General features: G+C 42.6%; 1 protein-coding gene across 4 annotated transcripts in view; it reads left to right on the top strand.

Moving 5' to 3' along the window:
* The window catches only part of DET1 (DET1 partner of COP1 E3 ubiquitin ligase), a 61,422-nt gene that overhangs the window by 3,268 nt on the left and 30,882 nt on the right, over window positions 1-27,272 (top strand). For 3 of the 4 annotated variants that reach the window (XM_066238132.1, XM_066238133.1, XM_066238131.1), the window contains exons 2-4: window positions 1,197-2,289; window positions 11,407-11,594; window positions 20,338-20,529. In XM_066238132.1, the coding sequence (XP_066094229.1) occupies window positions 1,207-2,289; window positions 11,407-11,594; window positions 20,338-20,529 (1,463 nt within the window). In that variant the 5' untranslated portion in view covers window positions 1,197-1,206. Of the gene's footprint in view, window positions 1-1,196; window positions 2,290-11,406; window positions 11,595-20,337; window positions 20,530-23,032; window positions 25,326-27,272 lie in introns of those variants that run through there. The other variant, XM_066238130.1, reaches the window with a different exon arrangement.

Genomic DNA, 27,272 nt, shown 5'->3' with positions numbered 1-27,272 from the left:
GTTTGGGCATGGATTTCTTTGGATTTATTATGTTTGGAGTTTTCTGAACTTCTTGAATCTCAGGCTTATAAAAATGAAGGTTTACTTCTGGTTTACTTTTGAACTTCTTGAATCTCAGGCTTATAAAAATGAAGGTTTACTTCTGGTTTACTTTTGAACTTCTTGAATCTCAGGCTTATAAAAAATAGGTTTACTGGCCCTGGCCGGTTGGCTCAGTGGTAGAGCATCAGCCTGGCGTGTGGGGGACCCGGGTTTGATTCCCGGCCAGGGCACACAGGAGAAGCGCCCATTTGCTTCTCCACCCCCCCCCTTCCTCTCTGTCTCTCTCTTCCCCTCCCGCAGCCAAGGCTCCATTGGAGCAAAGATGGCCCAGGCGCTGGGGATGGCTCCTTGGCCTCTGCCCTAGGCGCTAGAGTGGCTCTGGTCGCGGCAGAGCGACGCCCCGGAGGGGCAGAGCATCGCCCCCTGGTGGACAGAGCGTGGCCCCTGGTGGGTGTGCCGGGTGGATCCCGGTCGGACGCATGCGGGAGTCTGTCTGACTGTCTCTCCCCGTTTCCAGCTTCAGAAAAATACTAAAAAAAAATAATAATAATAAGTTTACTCCCTATTCTATTCCATTGGTATGCTGTCTATTTTTAGCTAGTACCACACTTTTAGATTACTGCAGCTTTATAATATACTTTGAAATCAGGATGTGTGTGTCCTCCATCTTTGTTCTTTTACAAAACTGGTCTTTTGGGATTTCTTGAGATGACGTGTATTTCAGGATGCATTTTTCTATTTTTGCAAAAAATGCTTTTTGATCTTGATATGGGTTACATTGAGTATATAGACTGCTTTGGGTAGTATGGACATTTTAACAGACCAATAAGTGTATATATTTTTAATGAATATGCATTGAATGTGACTCTTACATTGAACAAAGATGATGCAGTTCTAGGTTTTTTCTGTTGATCATTCCCAACAGTTAAGCATGCTTTGAAGATATTCTAGTTGAATTAGGTAAACTTCTCGTAAACTAGTTTCTACTCTCAGAAGAGTGGGGTCCACTTCCTGATTATAATCTGCGAAAAAGAAATGTTGATCGTGGTCATCTTGTGAGCTTCTAGGTTCAGGGTTGAAGGAGGGAAATCTGTTTGACTTGTATATGTTTTGGTGACTTGTTTTATTTTCTTCTTCTTGACTTTGCTTTGTAGAGATGTGATAATGGATCACCATGTTTCCACCATTAAACCTCGAAGAATCCAGAACCAAAATGTCATTCACCGCTTGGAACGCCGGCGGATCAGTTCAGGCAAAGCTGGCACCCACTGGCATCAGGTCCGAGTGTTCCACCAGAATGTCTTCCCCAACTTCACAGTTGTCAACGTTGAAAAGCCTCCTTGTTTCTTGCGTAAATTCTCACCGGATGGACGCTACTTTATTGCTTTCTCTTCGGACCAGACATCTCTTGAAATCTATGAGTACCAGGGCTGCCAAGCAGCTGAGGACCTCCTGCAGGGCTACGAGGGGGAGATCCTGTCCAATGGCAATGACCAGAGGTCTGTTAACATCCGCGGCCGGCTCTTTGAGCGGTTTTTTGTCCTGCTGCATATCACCAATGTAGCAGCCAATGGTGAGCACCTGAACCGGGAGTGTAGCCTCTTCACTGACGACTGCCGCTGTGTCATTGTGGGCTCGGCTGCCTACCTCCCGGACGAGCCTCACCCTCCTTTTTACGAGGTCTATCGGAACAGTGAATCTGTGACCCCCAACCCGCGGTCCCCTCTGGAGGACTATTCCCTGCACATCATTGACCTTCACACTGGCCGCTTATGTGATACACGCACCTTTAAGTGTGATAAGGTGGTCCTGTCACACAACCAAGGGCTGTACTTGTACAAAAACATCCTGGCCATCTTGTCAGTGCAGCAGCAGACCATCCATGTCTTCCAGGTGACTCCGGAAGGCACGTTCATTGACGTGAGGACCATCGGCCGCTTCTGCTATGAGGATGACCTGCTCACCGTGTCAGCTGTCTTCCCAGAGGTCCAGCGGGACAGCCAGACGGGCATGGCGAATCCTTTCAGGGACCCCTTCATCAACTCCCTGAAGCACCGGCTGCTCGTGTACCTGTGGCGCCGGGCAGAGCAGGATGGGAGTGCGATGGCCAAGAGGCGCTTCTTCCAGTATTTTGACCAGCTGCGGCAGCTGCGCATGTGGAAGATGCAGCTCCTGGACGAGAACCATCTGTTCATCAAGTACACCAGTGAGGACGTGGTAACCCTGAGGGTCACAGATCCGTCACAGGTACGAGGCGCTCCCCTGCCCCGGCCCCCTCCAATCTCCTTGGCGGAAGGTGACGGGTTTCTTCTTGCATATAGCCAACTTCTCAGAAATACACATTTTATGTAGTCTTAAGCTTTTGTTATTCTAGGGCTCAGTCGAACTTAAAACAGCACCATTTTTCTCTGGTCACGTATATTGATTTGGATAAATGGGAGCTAAATCTCAAGCTATTGACTTGTAGATAGTCACCTCTGTGCTTATTACCCTCTACCTTCTGCAGAACACTTTGAGGACCCTTGAGGTGGAAGCCCAAATGCTACAGGGTCCGGTTGTGGATTCCCTATGGATAATCCTGCCTTGGTTTTGTAAGACTGCTTGTTGTCCTGTTTAGTTCTGCCAATAAGAATGGGCCCACCATAAAAAAAAGAAAGTCCTCTAAAAACCTAGTCTCTCTTTTCTGCTTAAATGGTCCATGTCAATGTACTTCAGAAAGGCTTCTTTAAAATATAACTAATAGGATGCCTGACCTGTGGTGGCACAGTGGATAAAGCGTCGACCTGGAATGCTGAGGTCACCTGTTCAAGACCCTAGGCTTGCCCGGTCAAGGCACATACAAGAAGCAAGGTGAGGTGAGTCACCTGGGAACTCCTGGATCAAGCATCCGGAAGGATTAGAACCACCGGTGGAAGCATTAGAACTGGTCGCCATCCGCCTCATTTTTCCGCGAGGAAGTTGATGCCCAGTGAGGCCGAGGGACGGAGAGTGACCGGCGCAGAAATCTAACTACGGGTGGAAGATGGCAGCAGAGTAGGCGGATGCACAGACACCCAGCTCTCAACACCAAACTGGAATACAAATCAATTTAGAAAAAATCAGCATGAAAAACCAACACTGAACTGCAAGAACAGCTCTCAAAAACCAAGGAGCAAAGAGGAAGCCACAATAATCCTGGTAAGGAGTGCCTGAATCTCCTCTGCTTACAGGAAGGGAAGGAGGGGGGTGAGGCTGAGAGCCCAGAGAGGATTTCACAGAGGAAAAAGAGCAGAAACTACTGCTCACAGCCACTTACCTGGCGGCCAGGGAGCAAGGTGGGTTGAAAAGACCAGCTTATCTCCCAAGTGGAAAAGACAGGGAGAGGGACAGACTGTGAGGGGCTAAGGTATGCAAGAAACAAAATAAAAAAGCTGACTCATTCGTGCTGGAGGCGGCCATAGCTGGGGGAGGGACTGAACCTTTCACAAAACAGAGCTGAAGTGCTTCCGGATCAGAGATCTCCGGACATCTATCCAGCTCCAATCAGCACAACAAGACACAGCTGAAAACAAGAAGTGGGGAGGAGGGGCAGTAACTCAGGTCTCCATGGAGATCTGAGATACACCTCCCCCTACTGAAGCTGAGAGAAAAAACCCTGCCCCCAGTGAGATTAGTTGGAGGAAGAGACCTTCAGCGTTTCAGGTTACACCCACAGCATTCCTGGATACAGTTTCAAGGAAGCCCCCTGCTGAGATCAGTTAACAAGACTATCACCTGTTAAGAAAACAAACAAATCAAGACATCAAAGCTGCCCAAATCTGAAAGTGGATTACAAATAATAGCTGATACCAACCCACGAAGACCTAAAAATAACACAACTGAAAACTGGAGGCAGACAACACCAAGCCTAGACTCAATCAACTCTACAAATAAAAAAAAGAAGAAGAAGATGAGAAAACAAAGGAGTGCAATCCAAATGAAACCACAAGAGACACTTTCGAGAGATGAACTGAGTGATATGGAAATAATCAAACTTCCAGATGCGGAGTTCAAAATAATGATTGTAAGGATGCTTAGGGATCTTAGAACAACAATGGAGGGGGAGTTTGAAAACCTAAATAAAGAAATAGCAAGTATAAAAAAGAATCAGTTGGAGACGACAAATACAATATCAGAAATAAAGACCACAATGGAAGGAATTAAAAACAGGATAGATAGAGTAGAGGATCGAATCAGCGAGTTAGAAGACAACTGGAATGAAGGCATGAAAGCAGAGAAGAAAAGAGAAAAAAGACTCAAAAAGTCAGAGGAAACTCTTAGAGAGTTCTGTGACAACATGAAGAGAAATAACATCCACATCATAGGGGTTCCTGAAGAAGAAGAAAAAGAACAAGGGATAGAGACTTTGTTCAATCATATCATAGCTGAAAACTTCCCTAAATTAATGCAAGAGAAACTCTCACAAATCCAAGAAGCACAGAGGACTCCATTAAAGAGAAACCCAAAGAAACCTACACCAAGACACATCATAATTAAAATACCAAAGCTAAGCGATAAAGAGAAAATATTAAAAGCTGCAAGAGAAAAAAAAGTTATCACCTACAAAGGAGCACCCATAAGGATGACATCTGACTTCTCAACAGAAACACTTGAGGCCAGAAGGGAATGGCAAGAAATATTCAAAGTAATGCAGAACAAGAACCTACAACCAAGACTACTTTATCCAGCAAGGCTATCGTTTAAAATTGAAGGAGAAATAAAAAGCTTCCCAGACAAAAAACAACTCAAGGAATTCATTACAACCAAACCAATGCTGCAGGAAATATTAAGGGGCCTGGTGTAAACAGATAAAGTGGGAAAAGAATACAGAAAAAAAGAAAAGAAAAAGGAATACACCTTTAAAGAAGAAAATGGCAATAAACAACTACATATCAATAATAACCTTAAATATAAATGGATTAAATGATCCAATCAAAAGACATAGGGTAGCTGCGTGGATAAGAAAACAGGACCCATACATATGTTGTCTACAAGAGACACACCTTAGAACAAAAGACACACACAGATTGAAGGTAAAAGGATGGAAAAAAATGTTTCATGCAAACGGAAATGAAAAAAAAGCTGGGGTAGCAATACTTATATCAGACAAATTGGACTTTAAAACAAAGGATATAGTAAGAGATAAAGAAGGCCACTACATAATGATAAAGGGAGTAATCCAACAGGAAGATATAACTATTATAAATATCTATGCACCTAATATAGGAGCACCCAAATATATAAAACAGATTTTGATGGATTTAAAGGGCGAGATCAACAGCAATACTATAATAGTAGGGGATTTCAATACCCCACTAACATCACTAGATAGATCCTCAAGAAAGAAAATTAACAAAGAAACAGCAGACTTATTGGAAACACTAGATCAACTCGATTTAATAGATATCTTCAGAACCTTTCACCCTAAAGCAGCAGAATATACATTCTTTTCAAGTGCTCATGGTACATTCTCTAGGATAGACCACATGTTAGGGCACAAAAGTGCTCTCAACAAATTTAAGAAGACTGAAATCATATCAAGCACTTTCTCCGATCACAACGGCATGAAACTAGAAATGAATCACAGCAGAAAAGCTCAAAAATTCTCAAACACATGGAAACTAAATAGCAGGGTGTTAAATAATGAATGGATTAAGAATGAGATCAAAGAAGAAATAAAGAAATTCCTAGAAACGAATGACAATGAGCATACAACAACTCAAAATTTATGGGACACAGCGAAAGCAGTGCTGAGAGGGAAGTTTATAGCACTACAGGCACACTTTCAGAAGCTAGAAAAAGCTCAAATAAACAACTTAACCCTGCATCTAAAAGAATTAGAAAAAGAACAGCAAATAAAGCCCAAATGTAGTAGAAGGAAGGAAATAATAAAGATCAGAGCAGAAATAAATGACATAGAGGCTAAAGAAACAATACAGAGGATCAATGAAACTAGGAGCTGGTTCTTTGAAAAGGTAAACAAGATTGATGAACCTTTAAGTAGACTCACCAAGAAAAAGAGAGAGAGGACTCAAATAAATAAAATTAGAAATGAGAGAGGAGAAATAACAACTGACACAACAGAAATACAAAATATTGTAAGAAAATACTATGAAGAACTGTATGCCAAAAAACTAGACAACCTAGATGAAATGGACAAATTCCTTGAAACGTACAATCTTCCAAAAATCAATCTGGAAGAATCAGAAAACTTAAACAGACCAATTACACCAAAGGAGATCGAAACAGTTATCAAAAAACTCCCAACAAAGAAAAGCCCGGGGCCCGATGGCTTCACAACGGAATTCTACCAAATATTCAAAGAAGAACTAACTCCTATCCTTCTCAAACTATTTCAAAAAATTCAAGAGGAAGGAAGACTTCCAAACTCCTTTTATGAGGCGAGCATAATTCTGATTCCAAAACCAGGCAAAGACCACACAAAGAAAGAAAATTATAGGCCAATATCTCTGATGAATATAGATGCTAAAATCCTCAACAAAATATTAGCAAACCGGATCCAACAATATATGGAAAAAATCATACACCATGATCAAGTGGGATTTATTCTGGGGAGGCAAGGCTGGTACAATATTCGTAAATCAATCAATGTGATTCATCACATAAACAAAAAGAAGGAGAAAAACCATATGATAATTTCAATAGATGCAGAAAAAGCATTTGATAAAATCCAGCACCCATTCATGATCAAAACTCTCAGCAAAGTGGGAATACAGGGAACATACCTCAACATGATAAAAGCCATCTATGAGAAACCCACAGCCAACATCATACTCAATGGGCAAAAATTAAAAGCAATACCCTTAAGATCAGGAACAAGGCAGGGGTGCCCCCTTTCACCACTCTTATTTAACATAGTCCTGGAAGTCCTAGCTACAGCAATCAGACAAGAAGAAGAAATAAAAGGCATTCAAGTTGGAAAAGAAGAAGTAAAACTATCATTATTTGCAGATGATATGATATTGTATATAGAAAACCCTAAAGTCTCAGTCAAAAAACTACTGGACCTGATAAATAAATTCAGCAAAGTGGCAGGATATAAAATCAATACTCAGAAATCAGAAGCATTTTTATACACCAACAATGAACAGTCAGAAAGAGAAATTAAGGAAACAATCCCCTTCACAATTACAACCAAAAAAATAAAGTACCTAGGAGTAAACTTAACCAAGGAGACTAAAGACTTGTACTCGGAAAATTACAAAACATTGATAAAAGAAATCAAGGAAGATACTAACAAGTGGAAGCATATACCGTGCTCATGGTTAGGAAGAATAAACATCATTAAAATGTCTATATTACCCAAAGCAATGTATAAATTCAATGCAATACCAATTAAAATACCAATGACATACTTCAAAGATATAGAACACATATTCCAAAAATTTATATGGAACCAAAAAAGGACACGAATAGCCTCAGCAATCTTAAAAAAGGAGAATAAAGTGGGAGGTATCACACTTCCTGATATCAAGTTATACTACAAGGCCATTGTACTCAAAACAGCCTGGTACTGGCATAAGAACAGGCATATAGATCAATGGAATAGAACAGAGAACCCAGAAACAAACCCACAGTTCTATGGACAACTGATATTTGACAAAGGAGGTAAGGAAATACAATGGAGTAAAGACAGCCTCTTTAACAAATGGTGTTGGGGAAATTGGACAGCTACCTGCAAAAAAATGAAACTAGATCACCAGCTTACACCACTCACAAAAATAAACTCAAAATGGATAAAAGACTTGAATGTAGGCCGTGAAACCATAAGCATCTTAGAAGAAAACATAGGCATTAAGCTCTCCGACATCTCTCGGAGCAATATATTTGCTGATTTATCTCCACGGGGAAGTGAAATAAAAGACAGGATAAACAAATGGGACTATATCAAACTAAAAAGCTTTTGCACAGCTAAAGACAACAAGAACAGAATAAAAAGACAAACTACACAATGGGAGAACATATTTGACAATACGTCTGATAAGGGGTTAATAACCAAAATTTATAAAGAACTTGTAAAACTCAACACCAGGAAGACAAACAACCCAATCCAAAAATGGGCAAAAGAGATGAATAGACACTTCTCCAAAGAGGACATACAGATGGCCAATAGGCATATGAAAAAATGCTCAACATCACTAATCATTAGAGAAATGCAAATTAAAACCACAATGAGATATCACCTTACACCAGTCAGAATGGCGCTTATCAACAAAACAACACAGAATAAGTGCTGGCGAGGATGTGGAGAAAAGGGGACCCTCCTGCACTGCTGGTGGGAATGCAGACTGGTGCAGCCACTGTGGAAAACAGTATGGAGATTCCTCAAAAAACTGAAAATCGATCCGCCTTTTGACCCAGCTATCCCACTTTTAGGAATATACCCCAAGGACACCATAGAACGGCTCGAAAAGGAGAAATGCACCCGCATGTTTGTGGCAGCATTGTTCACAATAGCGAAGATCTGGAAACAGCCCAAGTGTCCGTCAGAGGACGAGTGGATTAAAAAACTTTGGTACATATATACTATGGAATACTACTCAGCCATAAGAAATGATGACATCGGATCATTTACAATAACATGGATGGACCTTGATAACATTGTGCGGAGTGAAATAAGTAAATCAGAAAAAAAACTGAGATGAATCCATACATAGAAGGGACATAAAGATGAGACTCAGAGGCGTGAACAGGAGTGTGATGGCAACAGGGGCGGGGGGGGGGGGTTGGGGGAGGGGGGAGGGGGTGAAGAAGGAGAGAGGGGTTAGGGGAGGGGAGGGGCATAAAGAAAACCAGATAGAAGGTGACAGAAGACAATTTAACTTTGCGGGAGGGGTATACAGCACAATCAAATGTCAAAATAATCTAGAGATATTTTCTCTCAACGTATGTACCCTGATTTATCAATGTCACTGCATTAAATTTAATAAAAAAATATTAATATTAAAAAAAAAAAAGAAATCTGAAAAAAAAAAAAAAAAAAGAAGCAAGGTGATGCTTCCTGCTCCCCCCACCATCCTTTCTCTCTCTCTCTCTCTCTCTTCTCTCTAAAATTAATAAATTAAATAGTAAAACAACAACAACAAACACTAATAGGCAAGTTCATTTGACAGAGTTAAGTTTTATGAGTTTACCTTGACCTTGTCCCCGTGCTGAAAGGTAGGTTGTAGAACAGGAAAAGGTCAACAGGAAGCCCAATTTTGAATCATCAGGTCCTGAGGTGTTTTTAGTTGGGGTGAAAGATGTTGGTAGGGGAGAGAGGCATTTCTCAGGTGGGGATAAGATGTTGGTGAGGACATGGAAACCTCTAAGACTCGGGGATTGAAACATCATGTGGAAATCCAGAGTAATCTGGGTTCTCCATTTCAGTGTAGACTGAGGAAGAGCCCACCTTTCTGTGCCTTTGCCCCCATTCTCCTGTTTCCATATTGTCTCCTTAGATGCTAGTGGGGAAATTCTGGATAGAGAGCTAACCAATAAGCCACCAAATCATCTGATTTGGTATCCCTTAGTGACCTGCAGCCGATTCTACCATTAAGAGAGATTGTACAGGGCATTGTCTCCTAACACCTTACCAGCCATCTGTGGTAAAAGGTTTTCTGACATTTTTCTTCTGAATCGTAATTTATGATGTCTTTTAAAAAGTGGGGGTACTGTGGTTTAGAGATAATTTTTTTCTGGATTCTTTTTCTTACCTGTCAGTGATGAAGTCACCCATGGAGCCATCAAAGGTAAGTGTCTAGTTCATCCTGTGTGTCATGGGAGATTGGCAGTGAAGCCCAGTCTTCTGTACCCTCCTGTCCTGTATTTTCCAATCTGTCCTGGAGGGAAGCTTAATAGATGTTTGTGTAATTCTATATTCTCATAGTTACGATGAGTCCTGGTGGAGCCCTGATAGGATCAAGGTGTTATCCAGGTCTGTAGAAAGGCCATGAGTCAACCTTTTATTTAGGTTTGATCTGTAATTACCTTTTTGTTTTGGAGGGAACAAGGTGGCTGTGATTGCTGCATTTGAGATGATCCTTTTTTCCTTTGCTTAAACATGACTGGTAGAGGTCTGATAGCTTTACTAACTTGTAGCCAGAAATGTTACTAGGGTTTTGTGCTTTGCTTAACAGAGGTTGTAACTTTAAACTCAGTCTCTCTGCCCTACTTGTCTTTCCCTCCTTCCTCAGTTTAATTTGATAGGTTCCAATAAGATTAATGAGTGAAAAGTGCATCCAAAACAAAGCCTCGCTAATATTAGGGGTATTAGTCTCAGGTTACCCTCCAGCCTCTTTAATTTACAGCCAAATTTAATTTCCAGGGGTTCCCAAAGGTCATGTAATACAAGCTCTGGGAAGGACTAATTACTAGTAAAACAGGTGGGCCAAATGGCTCCAGAAGTTGGTAAGGGAGGTTTAAACTTAATCCTAGGAGGGGGGATACTAATCTCAGTGTTCTGAAAATTTCTAGAGCCCTGTTGGAAGCTTGCAGATTAATTTACACTGTCACATTCACTGTGACAAAAACTGCATTCCTGGTGCTTCCCTGTCAGGCCAAGCAGAGCACTGGGGATTTAAAGGAAGAGGGCTGGTTACCCAGGGCCCCATTCAGAAAAAGTGGTCACTCGCCACCTGTGGCATTTGAATGCTTTTCAAGTCCTCTCCTGGGGTTTGCTATACATCTGTATCTTACAGATGCCCTCGGCTGAAAGACCATTTATGAAGAAAGCAATGGAACTGCATCTCTGATTTTTCATTTGTTCGGCAGCAGTACCCTGCGTGGTTACAACCTCCTGGGCAGTGTTAGGACACACTGTACTTACAGCGGCTTTCTGCATGTTAGAAACATTAAGAGGAGAAATAAATACCCCTAAATTGAACTTGCAACTGTACATATACAAGAGAAAATAATTTGTAACAGGTAATTCCAGGCTGCAAATCACTTTCTCAGCAGGAAGGAAAATTAAATCTGGCATTTAAAAAAAATATTTTTTATCTCTGGGTGGGTGGGGAATAAACAGCTGGAAGGAAATATATTGAATTTGCACAGTTTGAAATGAAACATTGAAAGCCTGTTATACATGTAGTCTATGCTGACCAGTTTGGTAATTCTGGCGGCACAGATACGGTGGAAAACCTGGCAACACCGAGCCCTTTGATTAATAAAGCCCACCACGGCCTCGTTCTTTCCCGGAACTGCTTGGAGCCACGTTTTAGCCCTAGTGCTGGGGCGGAAGGGTTTGCGTGCTTCCCTTGGGTAGCTTGAATGTTCAGCTAAGGGGTAAGTTTGTTAGACATGGCATCATACCCAGTTGTCCCTTAGCTCTCTGTTCTTCCGCAGGCATCTTTCTTTGTGGTGTACAATATGGTGACAACAGAGGTGATCGCTGTGTTTGAGAACACATCAGATGAGCTTTTGGAGCTCTTTGAGAACTTCTGTGATCTCTTCCGTAACGCTACCCTGCACAGTGAAGTCCAGTTTCCCTGCTCTGCTTCCAGCAACAATTTTGCAAGGCAGATCCAGCGCCGGTAAGCCGTCTCACCAAGATCGACAGGCTTAATTTGTCTTCAAGTTTCTTTTTTTTTTTTTTTGGTATTTTTCTGAAGCTGGAAACGGGGAGAGACAGTCAGACAGACTCCCGCATGTGCCCGACCGGGATCCACCCGGCATGCCCACCAGGGGGCGATGCTCTGCCCCTCCGGGGCGTCACTCTGTTGCAACCAGAGCCACTCTAGCGCCCGGGGCGGAGGCCAAGGAGCCATCCCCAGTGCCCAGGCCATCTTTGCTCCAATGGAGCCTTGGCTGCAGGAGGGGAAGAGAGAGACAGAGAGGAAGGAGAGGGGGAGGGGTGGAGAAGCAGATGGGCGCTTCTCCTGTGTGCCCTGGCCGGGAATCGAACCTGGGACTTCTGCACGCCAGGCCGACGCTCTACCACTGAGCCAACCGGCCAGGGCCTGTCTTCAAGTTTCTTAATTGGGGTTAGGCCAGTAGTCCTATACTTCAGGAAACCATACTACAATCTTATTCTCTGATTCACACACCTATTCCATCTTCCCCCAGAATTGTATCCTAAGGTAACATATTTTATTAGCCATCTTATATTTTGTTGCATTGAAAATATAATGCATGTATAAATTAAAACTACTTTTTATTTCTTGGGAACACATGGCTCTAAATGTTCAATTTTATAGTCTTCAATATCTTGAGACTTGTTTGGAGGTTCTAGCAGGGGAGCGCAGCTACTCGTATACCCTTGACCGAAGAACGGTCCTCTCCTCTAGCGGGGAAGGTCGTCCTCTTCGACTGAGTGCGCAGCTTTGGGAGGGACGCACATGGAGTGGTGAGGGAGCAAGGGGACACCCGCCTAGCCAGCCAGATCAGCCGAATCAACCCTGGCGATCAATGGGGTGACAGATGTCGCAGCCAGATCGCCCTCACATCCTATAGTCTTCAATATCTTTTGGTAAAAAATAAATAATAAGGGCAGGAAATAATCTAAGACAGTTTCCCAATACATACATTTCCAGACTGGCAGGACAACCTAATGGTGCGCTTGGGCTGGCTTATACTGGTTCGTTTAATGAACTTAAACTTTAATGAATTTTTTAAAGCTGATTGTGAAATATAGCCGTCATTAAAAAATAATTATTCTCGCTTGACCAGGCAGTGGTGCAGTGGATAGAGCGTCGGACTGGGATGTGAAAGACCCAGGTTCGAGACCCCAAGGACGCCAGCTTGAGTGCAGGCTCATCTGGTTTGAACAAAAGCTCACCAGCTTGGACCCAAGGTCGCTGGCTTGAGCAAGGGGTTACTCGGTCTGCTGAAAGCCTCCGGTCAAGGCACATATGAGAAAGCAATCAATGAACAACTAAGATGTGGTAACAAAAAACTGATGATTGATGCTTCTCACTTCTCTCCATTCCTGTCTGTCTGTCCCTATCTATCCCTCTCTCTGACTCTGTAATAAATAAATAAAGTCTTTAAAAAAATAATAATAATAATTATTCTCTAGTTATTTCACTATTATTTATGCTCTTGAGAGTATTTGTATCTGTTATATGTATATGGTGAACATACTGTATAGTGATGTGCTATAGCTTATCTCTTGCCAGCTCCACATTCATGATGTTACATTGGGAAACTGACCACAGCAGGGGGAGGTACACCACAGAAATTTGCAAGTGCTGCAAATCATGACTTTTTTTCTTTTTTTTAATTTTTTACTTTTTTTCTTTTGAAAAAATAATTATTAAACCTTCATTAGCACATTACTGGATCCATTGAGTGTCTAGTACAGTCAGAGAAAAACAGACCCATACTAAGGCATGTCATCATGAAATTTGGAAACATTGGGGATAAATAGAAAATTATAAAAATTTGCAGAAAAAGTATACATCTCACATATAAAAAAATAAGTTATCAGCATTGGACTTACCAATAAGAACGTTGAAAGCTTGAAGCCATTGAAATGATGTCCTCAGACGTCTGGAAAGAAATGACTTCTAATATAAAATTCTATGTTCAAATAATTGGTGGAACAAAGACATTTTCAGACATGCTATTTCAAAAAATTACCTCCTATGTATCTTTTCTAAGGAAGCATCTGGAAGATGTATTTTACCAATAAGCACAAAAGAATGGTACAGGAAATAGTTTGACACTGGAGAAAAGCAGAGAGAATTCGAAGGGTTATGGTAAAGGGGTGTCCTAGGATGACAGACTGTGAGCCAGATAAGCTGAAGCAGGTGGGTGGAGGTTTCTAAGAAGGATGTACCCCAGGGAATATGAAAATCATTAGGACATTTGGTGGTTTTGGTGTGTTAACAAGAGATCGTCAGTTCTGTTCTAGTAGGGTCAATCAACACAGGCCTCACCGGGGAAGTGATATTTGAGCAAAGCTTTTTAATAATTTTTTTTTTAATGGTGAGGGTGGAACCCAGGCAGCAGTACTTTTATTTTATTTTATTTTATTTTTTTTAAATTTTATTTTTTTTAATTTAATTGTTTTTTAGTTTATTCATTTTTAGAGAGAAGAGAGAGGAGAGAGAGAGACAGGGGGGAGGAGCTGGAAGCATCAACTCCCATATGTGCCTTGACCAGGCAAGCCCAGGGTTTTGAACCGGCGACCTCAGCATTTCCAGGTCGACGCTTTATCCACTGCGCCACCACAGGTCAGGCCTATTTTATTTTTTATTTTATTTTATTTATTGATTTTTAGAGAGAGAGGAGTGAGAGAGAGAGAGAGAGAGAGAAGGGGGAGGAGCAGGAAGCATCAACTCCCATATGTGCCTTGACCAGGCAAGCCCAGGGTTTCGAACCGGCAACCTCAGTATTCCAGGTCGATGCTTTATCCCACTGCGCCACCACAGGTCAGGCTTGAGCAAAGCTTTTGAAGGAGGTCAGGGAGCAAGCTGTGTGGACATGAGGAGGAAGGGTATACCAAGAAAAGGGAATATTAAATCTAAAGGTGGGTCTCGTGCATTTGAGGAACACCAGGGAGGCCATAGTGTCTGGGTGGAGTGAGTAGGAGGCAGAGTATTTAGAGATGGGACCAGGCACATCAGACCAGTCTAAGGCTTTGGCTTTAACTGTAGATGAGATCTTGTAGTGTTTGACTGGAGGACCTACGTGGTCTTGCTCATGTTTTACCAGGATCACTGTGGTTGCTGTGTTAGCAGAAGGCTGTAGGAGGGTAAAGTGGAAGCAGGGACACCAGTTAGGAGACCATTGCAGTGATCCAATAAATAAAATTACTGCATTTTGTTGCCTGTGTGTAGGATTTAAGTTCTTTTCTTTTTCTTTTTTTGGGGGGAGAGGGAGGGAGAGAGAGACAGAGACAGTATGGGAGATAGATGAGAAGCATCACTTCTTCATGTGGCACCTTCGTTGTTTAATGATTTTTTTCTCATATGTGCCTTGACTGGGGGCTCCAACCAAGCCAGTGATCCCTTGCTCAAGCCAGCAAGCTTGGGCTCAAGCCAGCAATCTTTGGGCTCAAGCCAGTGACCTTTGGGTTCAAGCCAGTGACCTTTGGGTTCAAGCCAGTGACCTTTGGGCTCAAGCCAGCAACCATGGGGTCATATCTATGATACCATGCACAAGGCAGTGACCCCACGCTCAAGCTGGCAACCTCAAGGTTTTGAACCTGGGTCTCTGCATCCCGGGCCGATGCTCTATCCACTGCGCCACTGCCTTGTCAGTTGGATTTAAGTTCTTTTTTATCACTTACAATATCCAAAGCATCTAGAAGAGCACCTAGCACATACTAGGCTATCAGCAATTCTTTGTTATTGAATAATGGTGGCTTGGGTCAGGTTAGTAACATTAGAGTGAGAAGTAATTGTATTTCTTTATAAAAAATATTCATTAAAAATTTTTATTTTTATTTACTGATTTTTAGAGAGGAAGGGAGAGAAAGAGACATCAATTTGTTGTTCCACTTATTTATGCATTCATTGGTTGATTCTTATATGTGCCCTGACGGATATCAAACCTGCAACCTTAGCGTATCGGGGTGACACTTGTACCAACAGAATTACCCAGCCAAAAGTGATTGTATTCTCAACATATTTGAAGTTAGAGCCCAAAAGATTGGTGGAGGATGGGATATGAGCTGTGAAAGAGCACAAAGGTGATTCTAAAAGTCTTGGTGTAATCAGCTTGCAAGAGAGAGAGTTTCCATTAAACTGCGATGGCAGAGCTTGTGTGGAGCCCGTGTAGGGGAGATCCGAAGTTCTGAGTGGAGTAGTCTCATAGCTTCTCCATGGAAGGAGTGTCGGCTTCTCCTGACAGGTCGAGTACCATGAGGACTGATAGTCAACTCTTGGACTTTGCAACCTGGAGGTCACTGGTGACCTTAATGAGAGCAGTTTCAATGAGACGGTGTGGGTGAAAGTCAGGTTGGGATGGGTTTAAAAAAGAATGGGAGGAGGAGAATTGGAGACAGTACCAAAAAGTGTTCCGAGGAGTTTCATTGTAAAGGAGAGCTGGAAAATGATGCATTACCTGGGGAAGCAAATGGTGTCAGAGTTTTATTTTGCTCCTTTTTAAATGGCAGGGGGAAATGGCTGTTTTATATAAACAGGACTGATCTTGTGGGTGGGAAGCCAGTGGTTTGGGGCAAGTGAGGGAAAGATTTGGTTAAGTATATGAGAGGGGAGGGACTCTAGAGGCCAAGTGGAGGGATTGGCCTAACGGGAGCACCGATATGTAGATAGGTACAGGGTGCTGAGGAGAGCTGAAAAGTTATTTTCCCCCTGACCAGGTGGTAGTGCAGAAATAGAGCATTGGACTGGAATGCAGAGGACCCAGGTTCAAAACCCCCAAGGTCACCGGCTTGAGCGTGGGCTTATCTGGTTTGAGCACGAGTTCACCAGCTAGAGTGCAGGGTCGCTGGCTTGAGCGTGAGATCATAGCCATGACCCCATGGTCGCTGGCTTGAGCCCAAAAGTCTCTGAGTTGAGCAAGGGGTCACTCGCTCTGCTGTAGCCCCTCCCCCCCATCAAGGCACATATGAGAAAGCAATCAATGCACAACTAAGATGCCCCAACAAAGAATTGATGCTTCTCATCTCCCTTCCTGTCTGTCTGTCCCTATCTGTTCCTCTCTCTGTCTCTCTGTCATAAAAAAAGAAAAAAGTTCTCTTCCCAATACTTATATTTGTCATTAACAAAGTAAGCAATACCATTAGGTTAGGGTGAGCATGGAGGAGGAGGATGAACTAGTCACTGAAGAGCATGGGAGACACTGGGCTATGGGAATGTAGAATGAGTTCCCTGCAGCATTAAGGCCCACATGAAGGTCATGGTTAAAAATTTAAAGTGAGCATTGTTGTATGATTTTCTCCAGCCACAGTAATAACTAAGTGGATATAGGCATGGAATAGAGAGAGTCAAATTGAGAGTTGTAGTTTTTCTGCAAGCACCACAAAGCAAGAGAAGACAGGGTTGTTGAGGATGAATGCAATGGAGTGACTCTGGAAATGACTGGAATTTAAGCTGGCTAACGAAGGAAGAGAGGACATGATGAGGGTGTAGGGTGGCAAAAAGTTGGTAGAATTGTTCCATTCAACCAGTTGGGGTTGAAGGATTATTGAAGCCAAAATGAGTGGAGGGAGTGAGCTGGAAAGATAGAAGATGGTTGGAGAGGCTGCTGCACCATCCTGAGGTTGGGGGAGGGGGAGGTTGCAGTCATCGGCAATGGTGAGGTTGAGGATATGACCTTGGTAGTGGGTGGCTGAGACAGAGAGGAGGGTCAGGAAGCAAGAGGCCATGGTGTTGGAAGACTCATCTCTGAGAATTTTGAAATCACTACAAATTAAGTGTGACAGTGAGCCAGGAGCTAATGGGTGAAGAGTCAGAGAGATGCCGGCTTCTTCTGTTAGTGGAGAGCCTGGGGAGTGGAGGTATGCTATTGGGGAACAGGAACTGCTTCACCCTGTACACTTTCATGGAAGCTTAGATTTGTGAGCATCACAAAGCATGGCTGGCCCCATCATTGTAGCTTTTGAAGCCAGTGAGCCAGGCAGGTTGGAGTGTAGATGATGACATGCAGTACTAGATCTTTGCTGAAAAAGGGCTGAAAACCAGAGAGCCCAGGATCTTTGATTCCAGCTTACAATAAAGGGAAAGAAGTAAGTTCTGTTTGGCCCAAGGTTTAATTTTATGAATTATACTGAGACTGTAAAAATGACAGTCAAGAAGAGTAGTGGAAAAGCAGTGTTGCTCTGGCTGGGTAGGTCAGTTGGTAGAGCATCCAGAATGCCAAGGTTGTGGGTTCGGTCCCTGGTCAGGGTACATACAAGAATCAATGAATGAATGCATAAAGAAGTAGAACAACAAATCAGTGTTTCTCTCTCTCTCTCTCTCTCTCTCTCTTTCCCTCTCACACATCAAATCACTTAGAAAAGAAAAGAAAGGCTGGGTTGATAGCTAGGCTTTCCCTGGGGGAACCGAGACGTGTACTATCCATCTAGCACTACAGGTTAAAAGTGAAGACAAAAGTCAAACCCATCTAATCAATCTTTCTGGTCTTGTCAAATTTAGAAACATTCAATTTTTTATTTTATTCATTTTTCTTCAGTTAGTTTCAGGGATGAGATACTGTATTTTTCTGCCCCCTCCCAGATTAAGAAAATTCTTTTTCTTTGAAGGTTAAACTATATAATATACAGGAATTTAAAAAATATATATATTGATAGTTGGCATTCTTTCTAAGAAGCTATAGGAAATTGAAAAGGAAGAAATTCAACATGTCATTACATAAACCCATTAACATTTTTTAAACATATTTATTTATTTATTTATTTTTTTTACAGAGGCAGAGATAGACAGGGACAGACAGACAGGAACGGAGAGAGATGAGAAGCATCAATCATCAGTTTCTCGTTGCGCATTGCGACTTCTTAGTTGTTCATTGATTGCTTTCTCACATGTGCCTTGACCGCAGGCCTTCAGCAGACCGAGTAACCCCTTGCTGGAGCCAGCGACCTTGGGTCTAAGCTGGTGAGCTCTTTGCTCAAGCCAGATGAGCCCGCGCTCAAGCTGGCGACCTCGGGGACTCGAACCTGGGTCCTTCCGCATCCCAGTCCGACGCTCTATCCACTGCGCCACCACCTGGTCAGGCAAACCCATTAACATTTTGACGTATTTCTACCAGTCGTTTTTTTAGGTAGAAATTTTTGGTTTTAAAAAAAAATTTTTTTAAGTGTGAGGGGGAAGATAGACAGACTCCTGCATGCTCCCCAACCAGGATCCACCCAGCAAGCCCCCTACGGATGATGCTCTGCCCATCTAAGGCTGTTGCTCGGCAACTGAGCTATTTTTTAGTGCCTGAGGCCAGGCTCCACTGAGCCATCCTCAGTGCCTGGGGCCAATGTGCTCCAACCAATTGAGCCATGCCTGTAGGAGGGGGAGAGAGAGATAGGGGAGGGAGAGGGGGAGGGATGGAGAAGCAGATGGTTGCTTCTTTTTTGTGCCCTGACTGGAAATTGAACCCTGGACATCCACATGTCGGGCCAGTTCTCTACCACTGAGCTGACTGGCCAGGGCTAAATTTTTGTTTTCTTTGTGTTTTTTTTTTCTTTTCTTTTTTGAAGCTGGAAACGGGGAGAGACAGTCAGACAGACTCCCGCATGTGCCCGACCAGGATCCACCCGGCATGCCCACCAGGGGCGACGCTCTGCCCACCAGGGGGCGATGCTCTGCCCCTCCGGGGCGTCGCTCTGCCGTGACCAGAGCCACTCTAGCGCCTGGGGCAGAGGGCAAGGAGCCATCCCCAGCGCCCGGGCCATCTTTGCTTCAATGGAGCCTTGGCTGCGGGAGGGGAAAAGAGAGACAGAGAGGAAGGAGGGGGAGGGGGTGGAGAAGCAAATGGGTGCTTCTCCTATGTGCCCTGGCCGGGAATCGAACCCGGGTCCCCCGCACACCAGGCCGACGCTCTACCACTGAGCCAACCGGCCAGGGCCTTCTTTGTGTTTTAATCATACTGTATAGGTGGAACATAGCCTACTTATTTATTTTAACAACATGATAAATATTTCTCTTGTTACTATAAAATATTTGAAAATTAGTCTTCCATTTAGTCTTTCATTTTTTCCTTCAATTTTTCATTCTTGTAACTAATGTTGTAGTAAATGTGCATGGAGAGCTTTCTGCATATAGGATTGTTCTTTTAGGCTAAATTTCCAAAGGAATAAAGTAGTTGGTCAAAAGGTTTTAAATTTAGTATTTGTTACAATTGTGAGAAATAACTGCTCCATTATTTATTATTAAAGATAAGTCAGATATATGACTCTTCTAGAAACTGATGTTTCTGCAGGATAGGTAGCCAGCTCTCAAAGTTTTATTTAAACAGACAAAGAATGAGTAATTTGTGAAAGTTGACTTATAGTAGATACTAAGAACAGTTGGAGAGAGGCTGCTCTATTCAGGATCCTCTGCTTTCCTTAACTCACTCATAATTCAGTCTAAGGCTGTTATTTGGGGAGAGCAAGTTCAAGTAGAAATAGTTGTCATAGCTTAGTTATACTCATTTTAAGCTTGTTTGTAGAGTCTTTTTTTAAAACTTTACTAAAGTCATAGTCCCCACTTCTAATTCTGTTTTCTGCATTTTGAGAGTATTTGAAGCTAGCCAAACTTGTTAGGTGTGTGAGTTCTGACTCCACTCAATATCTGGCCTTTTACTTACAAACTGAACTGTTTTTAACATGTGTTTGTCAATTTAAAATATGTGTTCACCTACACTCCCTTCATCACTGGTACTTTATTTTAGGTTTAAAGACACTATTGTAAATGCCAAGTATGGAGGGCACACGGAGGCAGTGCGCCGGCTGCTGGGGCAGCTCCCCATCAGCGCCCAGTCTTACAGTGGCAGCCCCTACCTTGATCTGTCTCTCTTCAGCTACGATGACAAGTGGGTGTCAGTCATGGAGCGGCCCAAGACTTGCGGAGATCACCCGATCAGGTACACCATCTCTGCTTCAGCTGTAAACTGCCAAAGGGCTGGACGTGCCAGCTTTCTTCCTCTTCTTCCTTCCTTGTACTGTGGGTGTGTCCCCTTTGTCCTCATGGGTTGAATTGAAAGGACAGGCTGCTTCTCTGTGTGGTGGGTACTTTGATCATTTAAGCACTAGTCTCATAAATTAACAACTTCTACTCTTTGCTTATCATCAAAACATCCAATTCAGGTAAGTGTTATTTACTTTTAAAGTTAGCCAAGGAAGGAAATCATACTTTTTAATTTAGTAAGCTAACCCTATTTTATAATAATGTTTATGGTTCAGTCTTCTAATTTTATCTAGCTCAAATTATTCAGACAATTCACTATAATTGTCTTAAATTATAAGCCCTTTGCCCCCCCCTTTTTTTTTAAATTTAGAGAGACAGAGAGAGTCAGAGAGAGGGACAGACAGACAGGAAGAAAGAGAAATGAGAAACATCAATTCTTCGTTATGGTTCCTTAGTTGTTCATTGATTTCTCATATGTGCTTTGACCAGAGGGCTACAGCAGACCAAGTGACCCTTTGCTCAAGCCAGCAACCTTGGGCTCAAGCTGGTGAGCCTTGCTCAAACCAGATGAGCTTGCGCTCAAGCTCTCGACCTCAGGGTCTTGAACCTGGGTCCTCCACATCCCAGTCCAATGCTCTATCCACTGTGCCACCGCCTGGTCAGGCTGCTCCCCTTTCTGACTTGCCTTTCTAACCTGACAAGATTAGAAAACAAGGGTTTATTTCTCGTAAGTTTTACATATTTATAATTTAGAATGGGAAATATAAGGTTATTAAAGACATATGAAAAGGTAATGTTATTACTTTTTTTTTAATAATTTTAACTTTTAATTTTTTTACAGGGACAGAGAGAGAGTCAGATAGAGGGATAGATAGGGACAGAAAGACAGGAACGGAGAGAGATGAGAAGCATCAATCATCAGTTTTTCGTTGGGACACCGTAGTTGTTCATTGATTGCTTTCTCATATGTGCCATGACTGGGGACCTTCAGCAGACTGAGTAACCCCTTGCTCGAGCCAGTGACCTTGGGTCCATGCTAGTGAGCTTTTGCTCAAGCCAAATGAGCCCGTGCTCAAGCTGGCAATCCCGGGGTCTCGAACCTGGGTCCTTCCACATCCCAGTCTGACGCTCTATCTACTGCGCCACCACCTGGTCAGGGCGGTAATGCTATTACTTTAACACCTCTGTTGCATATTCCATTCCAGTCTCTGTCAGCATGCATGGTTACACCACACAGCTGTATTGGTGGTTAGCATGATACTTTGTAGCCTTCTTTTATTTTATAAACATGTTTTCATATTGTTACACAGTTAGGGTCCTAATGACACATCTTATTCCATCAATAGAGATACCATCCTTTGCATAATCAAACCGCTGTTACTGAGCCCTCATTCTCTTTCTGCACTGTGCCATTAGTGCAAATGCTGTAGTAGCCATCTTTATTCATGTCACTATTTACTTCATTTAAATTAAATTCCTTGGTATAAATCCTTGGAAATGGTATTGTTGAGTCAAAGGGTATGAATATCCTTATGTCTATTATATATTTGCTTTTCAAAGGGGAAATTATAGAGTTCTTTAATCGGGTTTTTTATTTTATAGACCTTCCCCCAGTTTATCCCAACCCTCCTGATCATTTGTAGTTTTTAGTACCAGAGGACGCTTATTCTGAATTATGGGTATTTAAGTCCTGGGATGGTTGGAAGCATCTTTAGTCTTACTATAGTAGATAAAAATTAAAAACTGCTTAGTATGTTGTTTTTGTGTGTGAAAAGAACCTGCCAAAAAATTTTATTCTTAAAAATGAAAAAATAAACAAAAAACCTCCCTCAAATATGAGTCCAGATCTGCACTGTCCTCTATGGTAGCCACTAGCCACAGGTAACTGTTGAGCACTAAAAATGTGGCCTGTTGAAGGTGAAATGTGCTCGTGTCAAAAGGCATATCGAATTTCAAATGTTAGTACAAAATATGCGAGCAATCTCATTAATAGATTTTATATTGACTGTAGATTGAAAGGATATTTTGGATACCAATATTGGATTAAACAAAGTATATGATTAAAGTTAATTTCACTTTAAAGGTTTGTTTTAATGTGGCTACCTGACAATTTTAAATTGCACACATGGCTCACATTTCAGGTCTAGCCCTGGACTAGACAGTTTGGGGGCAGGTAGCTTCTAGAACATGGGAGGCTATCATTAAGGCTATAACTGGGGGCTGTTTTGGGAAGGAGAGATGACCCAGTGACTTAGGACAACAGTAAAATTCTTAATCACTCTGGCCCTAAAATGAATCAATAAGATGAAGGTGATTTTGCGGTTCTGATAACCCGGGGCTGACATCAGAGGGGATTTCATTATAAGGTCCAGGAACAAAAGTTGCCACGTTTCCCTGCTGTGCAGAGTTCAAGATGGTGGTGAGTATCTCTACCGTCCTCTCTCTCTCATTCTGTTTAGGTTCTATGCCCGGGACTCGGGTCTGCTCAAGTTTGAGATCCAGGCAGGCTTACTGGGCCGCCCTATCAACCACCAAGTGCGACGCCTTGTTGCCTTTACCTTTCACCCCTTTGAGCCCTTTGCTATTTCTGTGCAGAGGACTAATGCTGAGTATGTTGTCAACTTCCACATGCGACACTGCTGCACGTAGGTGCCTCACCAAGGCCAGGTTTTATGGCCCTCCAAGACTGTCCCCTTATCTCATGGACTCGAAGGCAAAAGCTCCTGATGGCCGACCAGCTCTATGGGGTCCTGACGGGTTGGTGTACCTTGATGGGGAGAGCTGGGGAGTGGAGTGAGGACAGCTCAGCCTAATGGACGTCTTTATTGTATACAAAAGCACCTGATCTCAAGTCCTCTGGCTTTTTCCCTGTGGGACTGTGCCGCGGACCAGCACAGCTTCCAAATAACGGTGCGGAATTAAGGAAACACACTTTGTCAGAACAAAACCGATGGGACCAGGAGGACTCCTCAAACTGCCTGGCAGCATCTGAGTGCCTCACAGCCCCAGTTTGCTTTATTATATGGACCTATGCAAATCAAGGACCCTGATACAAAGTTGCACATCAAAGGCTAAGACGGGAACTCTCCCAAGGCAAAAACAGGATACATTAGTGAAATTTACAAACATCTGAAACAAACAGAGTCAGAGGAAGGGTATGTATATTGCTTCCTGCAACCCAAGGAAGGAAGTGGAGTGGGTGCAAACACTCAGCATCAAAGCCAAATATGGAGATGGAGGGGGTAGAACTTAGCCCCCTGCCAAGCCTCGAATCTATAATGGCTTTTTGCCATTAACGGTCCACAACATATCCCCCTTTTCTTTTTAATTTGTGCTGAGATTTGCACTCATCTGATTTTCTAATTTGGAGGCAGATGGAAAAAATACAAAACAAACACAAAATTAGTATAGCCAATGCTAACAGATACCCAAAACAAGTATACCAATACATCACAGTGATCAAAGCCTTTAAGCAAACTCTTTAAGCTAATACAACAAGAATCTATAAAAGAGTAATGTCCTTAAAGTGTTCACCAAGTCCAAGTTGGCACCAACACCATTCCAAATCTCTGCAAATGCAACCCAACCCCAGTTCAGTCCATCAAAAATTGTCACAGGAGCAGGAGTCCAGGAAAAGTCCACATTCAGGAGAAGTCCTCATGGCACTGGAATTGCTGTCACACTTCCACACTCTGCAGTTAGCGTCAAAGTCCCAATGACCGCTGCTCCCAGCTGGCAATGACCCAGGTAGACTGGAAAAGCCATCTGCAGCACGCATGAAGACGGAGCTTTTGTTTTCCTCAAACTGGAAAGATGAACCCAGGGGTCCTATACTGGAGCTTTACAGCCATGGAGTGGTGAGGAGAACCTTGGGATACACTAAGCTGGGTGGCAGAGGTAAATTTGTAAATTGGCAAAAAAGGAAAAAAGGAGCTCTGAATTAGGAGTAGGTCCTAGCCTAAACTATGAGTGGGGCATTGAGGCAGGAGGAATAAAAGAAAGACTGTATATTAATCAAAGCAGCAGAAAACAGGACTATCAATACCCACAACAGAGATCTTCGAGGGAAGAATAAAAAACCTGAATATTCAGGCAAGACCTAGTTAAATGACCCTTGTGTAAATGAGACCAGTCTACCGGCTACTTGGAAGAAATACCCCAGGCTGGTCCACAGTGTCATAGATGGGGCCAATGGCCCTGGGCACCTTTTAGCCTTCAGTGGCAAATCCCAGTATTCTGGGCAAGGTTAGGTCACAGGTGGCTGGAGCAGGGCTGGAAAAGACTGAACCCTCCCTTAGAGGAGTGAGGGGGAAGCCTACCTTCCAGTGTGTCCCTTCTTCCTCACAGCAAAGGCATGTAAGCCTGGCAGGCTTTGGCTTAAATGACCATCCTTTCCACTATTGAAGCAGGGCCCTGATGAAGTTCCAGTTGGAGTGTTGGAGCCTCTGAGGGCGTATGCCAAGAGCTAGTATTTTACCTGATCTCCTTTGGGCTTTTTCGGCCTCTTGGTACCTTAAAAGCCATGCTCAGAAGATCTCGCTGAGGGGCTTGAGAGTCCCTATCTGCCTATATATCTGGAGCTATTCAGAAAAGAACAAAACAGTGTCATTAGCTGGAATCAAATAAAAGTAAAAAAAAGGGTAGTAGTTTGCAGGACAAAAATTTGGGCATCTCTTGTACATCAGCATTCAAGATAAACTGTTTGAAGTAAAAAGCGTAACAGGGTAGACCTGCAGGAGCTCCAGGACATGACTCCCCCCCCCCCCCTTTCTTTTTATATTATTTACAATTGAATTACACTTTACAATATTTTGACTTCAAATATTGCAAGAAATTCTTGACTTTGTTAACTTTTTTTTTTTTTTTTTAAGATTCAGACTTTTAAAAAATTTTTTTTTTTAATTTTTTATTTATTCATTTTAGAGAGGAGAGAGAAAGGAAGAGAGAGAGACAGAGAGAGAGGGGAGAGAGAGAGACAGAGAGAGAAGGTGGGGAGGAGCTGGAAGCATCAACTCCCATATGTGCCTTGACCAGGCAAGCCCAGTGTTTTGAACCGGTGACCTCAGCATTTCCAGGTCGACGCTTTATCCACTGCGCCACCACAGGTCAGGCGACTTTGTTAACTTTTAACAAAAATAGAGTAAAAGCACCTCCAAACAATATTCCCACACTTATCAAAACACCCCCTTAACATTAATTAACAGGCACTTTAGAGAGTACATATCAAAACTGAAAAATCCCATTGTGATCTTCATTATTCTTCTACAGCAAAAAAAATCTTTACACCTTTATTATGTAAATCTATGCTGCTTCAAGCCTTTCACTTGCAGCCTGGAGCAGCCTGGCCAAACCAGCAAGTCTTTTGGATCCAAAATGAGCGTGCTCTACTTATTCCAAACAAAATTATATTTATATAGGGAAATGAAATTATTCCCGTTTTGTTTTCAATACTACAGCCGGCACTTCCAAAACTATTATTATCATTACTTTTCATGTAAGGACTTATTCAGGCCTTATAAACAAAAACACTTAGACATTAAACAAAGACTTCACATACAATCACACAAATCAAGAGTGAAACCCGGGGTTTTAGAGATTGAACTATGGCCTGCTTGATCTTAAGTAGGGCTATCTTAATAGGAACGTAATAAGGATATATACTAAACAGAGATCTCTCTCGAAAAATCTCAAGACGGCCGTATGAGATTTCTATTCAGCAATACCCAAATCAGGCCCCCCTTTCGCCCTCTTTTCAAGCAATGGATCAGGAAAATAAAATGATCTAAAATATTAAAAAAATTAGATAATAATTGAGAAAGGGAAGAGAGTATAGTAAAATAAGTCTTATGCAATTGCTCTTGTAAAGTGAGTCTCTCATCTAGAATCATGGTGTCTCACCAGTCGTTCAGGGATCCACCGAGGAGCTTCAGCAGACCTAGGAAAAAACACACACATATCCTCGGCCCCATAAGAGAACAGGGTCTGGCCCTTGCCAGATTCCTGTGAGTGGGTCCCTCCATCGCACTCAGGGAAGGCTTTCCTTGCAGGGTTCCAGAGTCTCTCTGCTGCTGAATGACCCTGTACATCAGTATTCAAAAAATTTAAAGTGAAAAGAGCATGACAAAGAAGATTTGCAGGAGTTTGAGGGTATAATTCCCCTTTTTTAATTTTTTCCAATTGGTTTTTAAGTGTTTGATGTGCACGCTCTACAATGCCTTGACCCTGGGGATTGTAAGGAATTCCTGTCCTTAGGTCAAGTCCAAAGGTCTGACAAAATGTAGTAAATGCTTTTCGTACATATGCAGGAGCATTGTCAGTTTTAATCAGTTTAGGAAGTCCAATAATAGAAAATGCATACAAGCAATGAGCTATAACATGTTTAGCAGCCTCTCCTGTTCTGGCAGAGGCTACTATAAATCCAGAATAAGTATCTACTGTAACGTGGACAAAGGATTGTTTGCCAAATGAAGGTATATGAGTAACATCCATTTGCCAAAGTTGTCCCGGTAGGAGTCCTCGAGGGTTAATTCCAAACGAAGGGACAGATTGTAATATAGGGCACCTTGGACAAGATTTAACAATCTGCCGTGCTGCTTCCCGAGAAAGTTGAAACTGTTTACGCAGGGCTGCAGCGTTCTGGTGATGGATAGTATGAGACTGAATTGCTTGATCTGTCATGGTTGCTCCAATAATTTTCTT

This window comes from Saccopteryx bilineata, chromosome 7 (genome assembly GCF_036850765.1).
Source record: "Saccopteryx bilineata isolate mSacBil1 chromosome 7, mSacBil1_pri_phased_curated, whole genome shotgun sequence".
Taxonomy (NCBI): domain Eukaryota; kingdom Metazoa; phylum Chordata; class Mammalia; order Chiroptera; family Emballonuridae; genus Saccopteryx; species Saccopteryx bilineata.
Note: the sequence above shows the minus strand (reverse complement) of the source record. Positions and strands in the feature narration are given on the sequence as shown.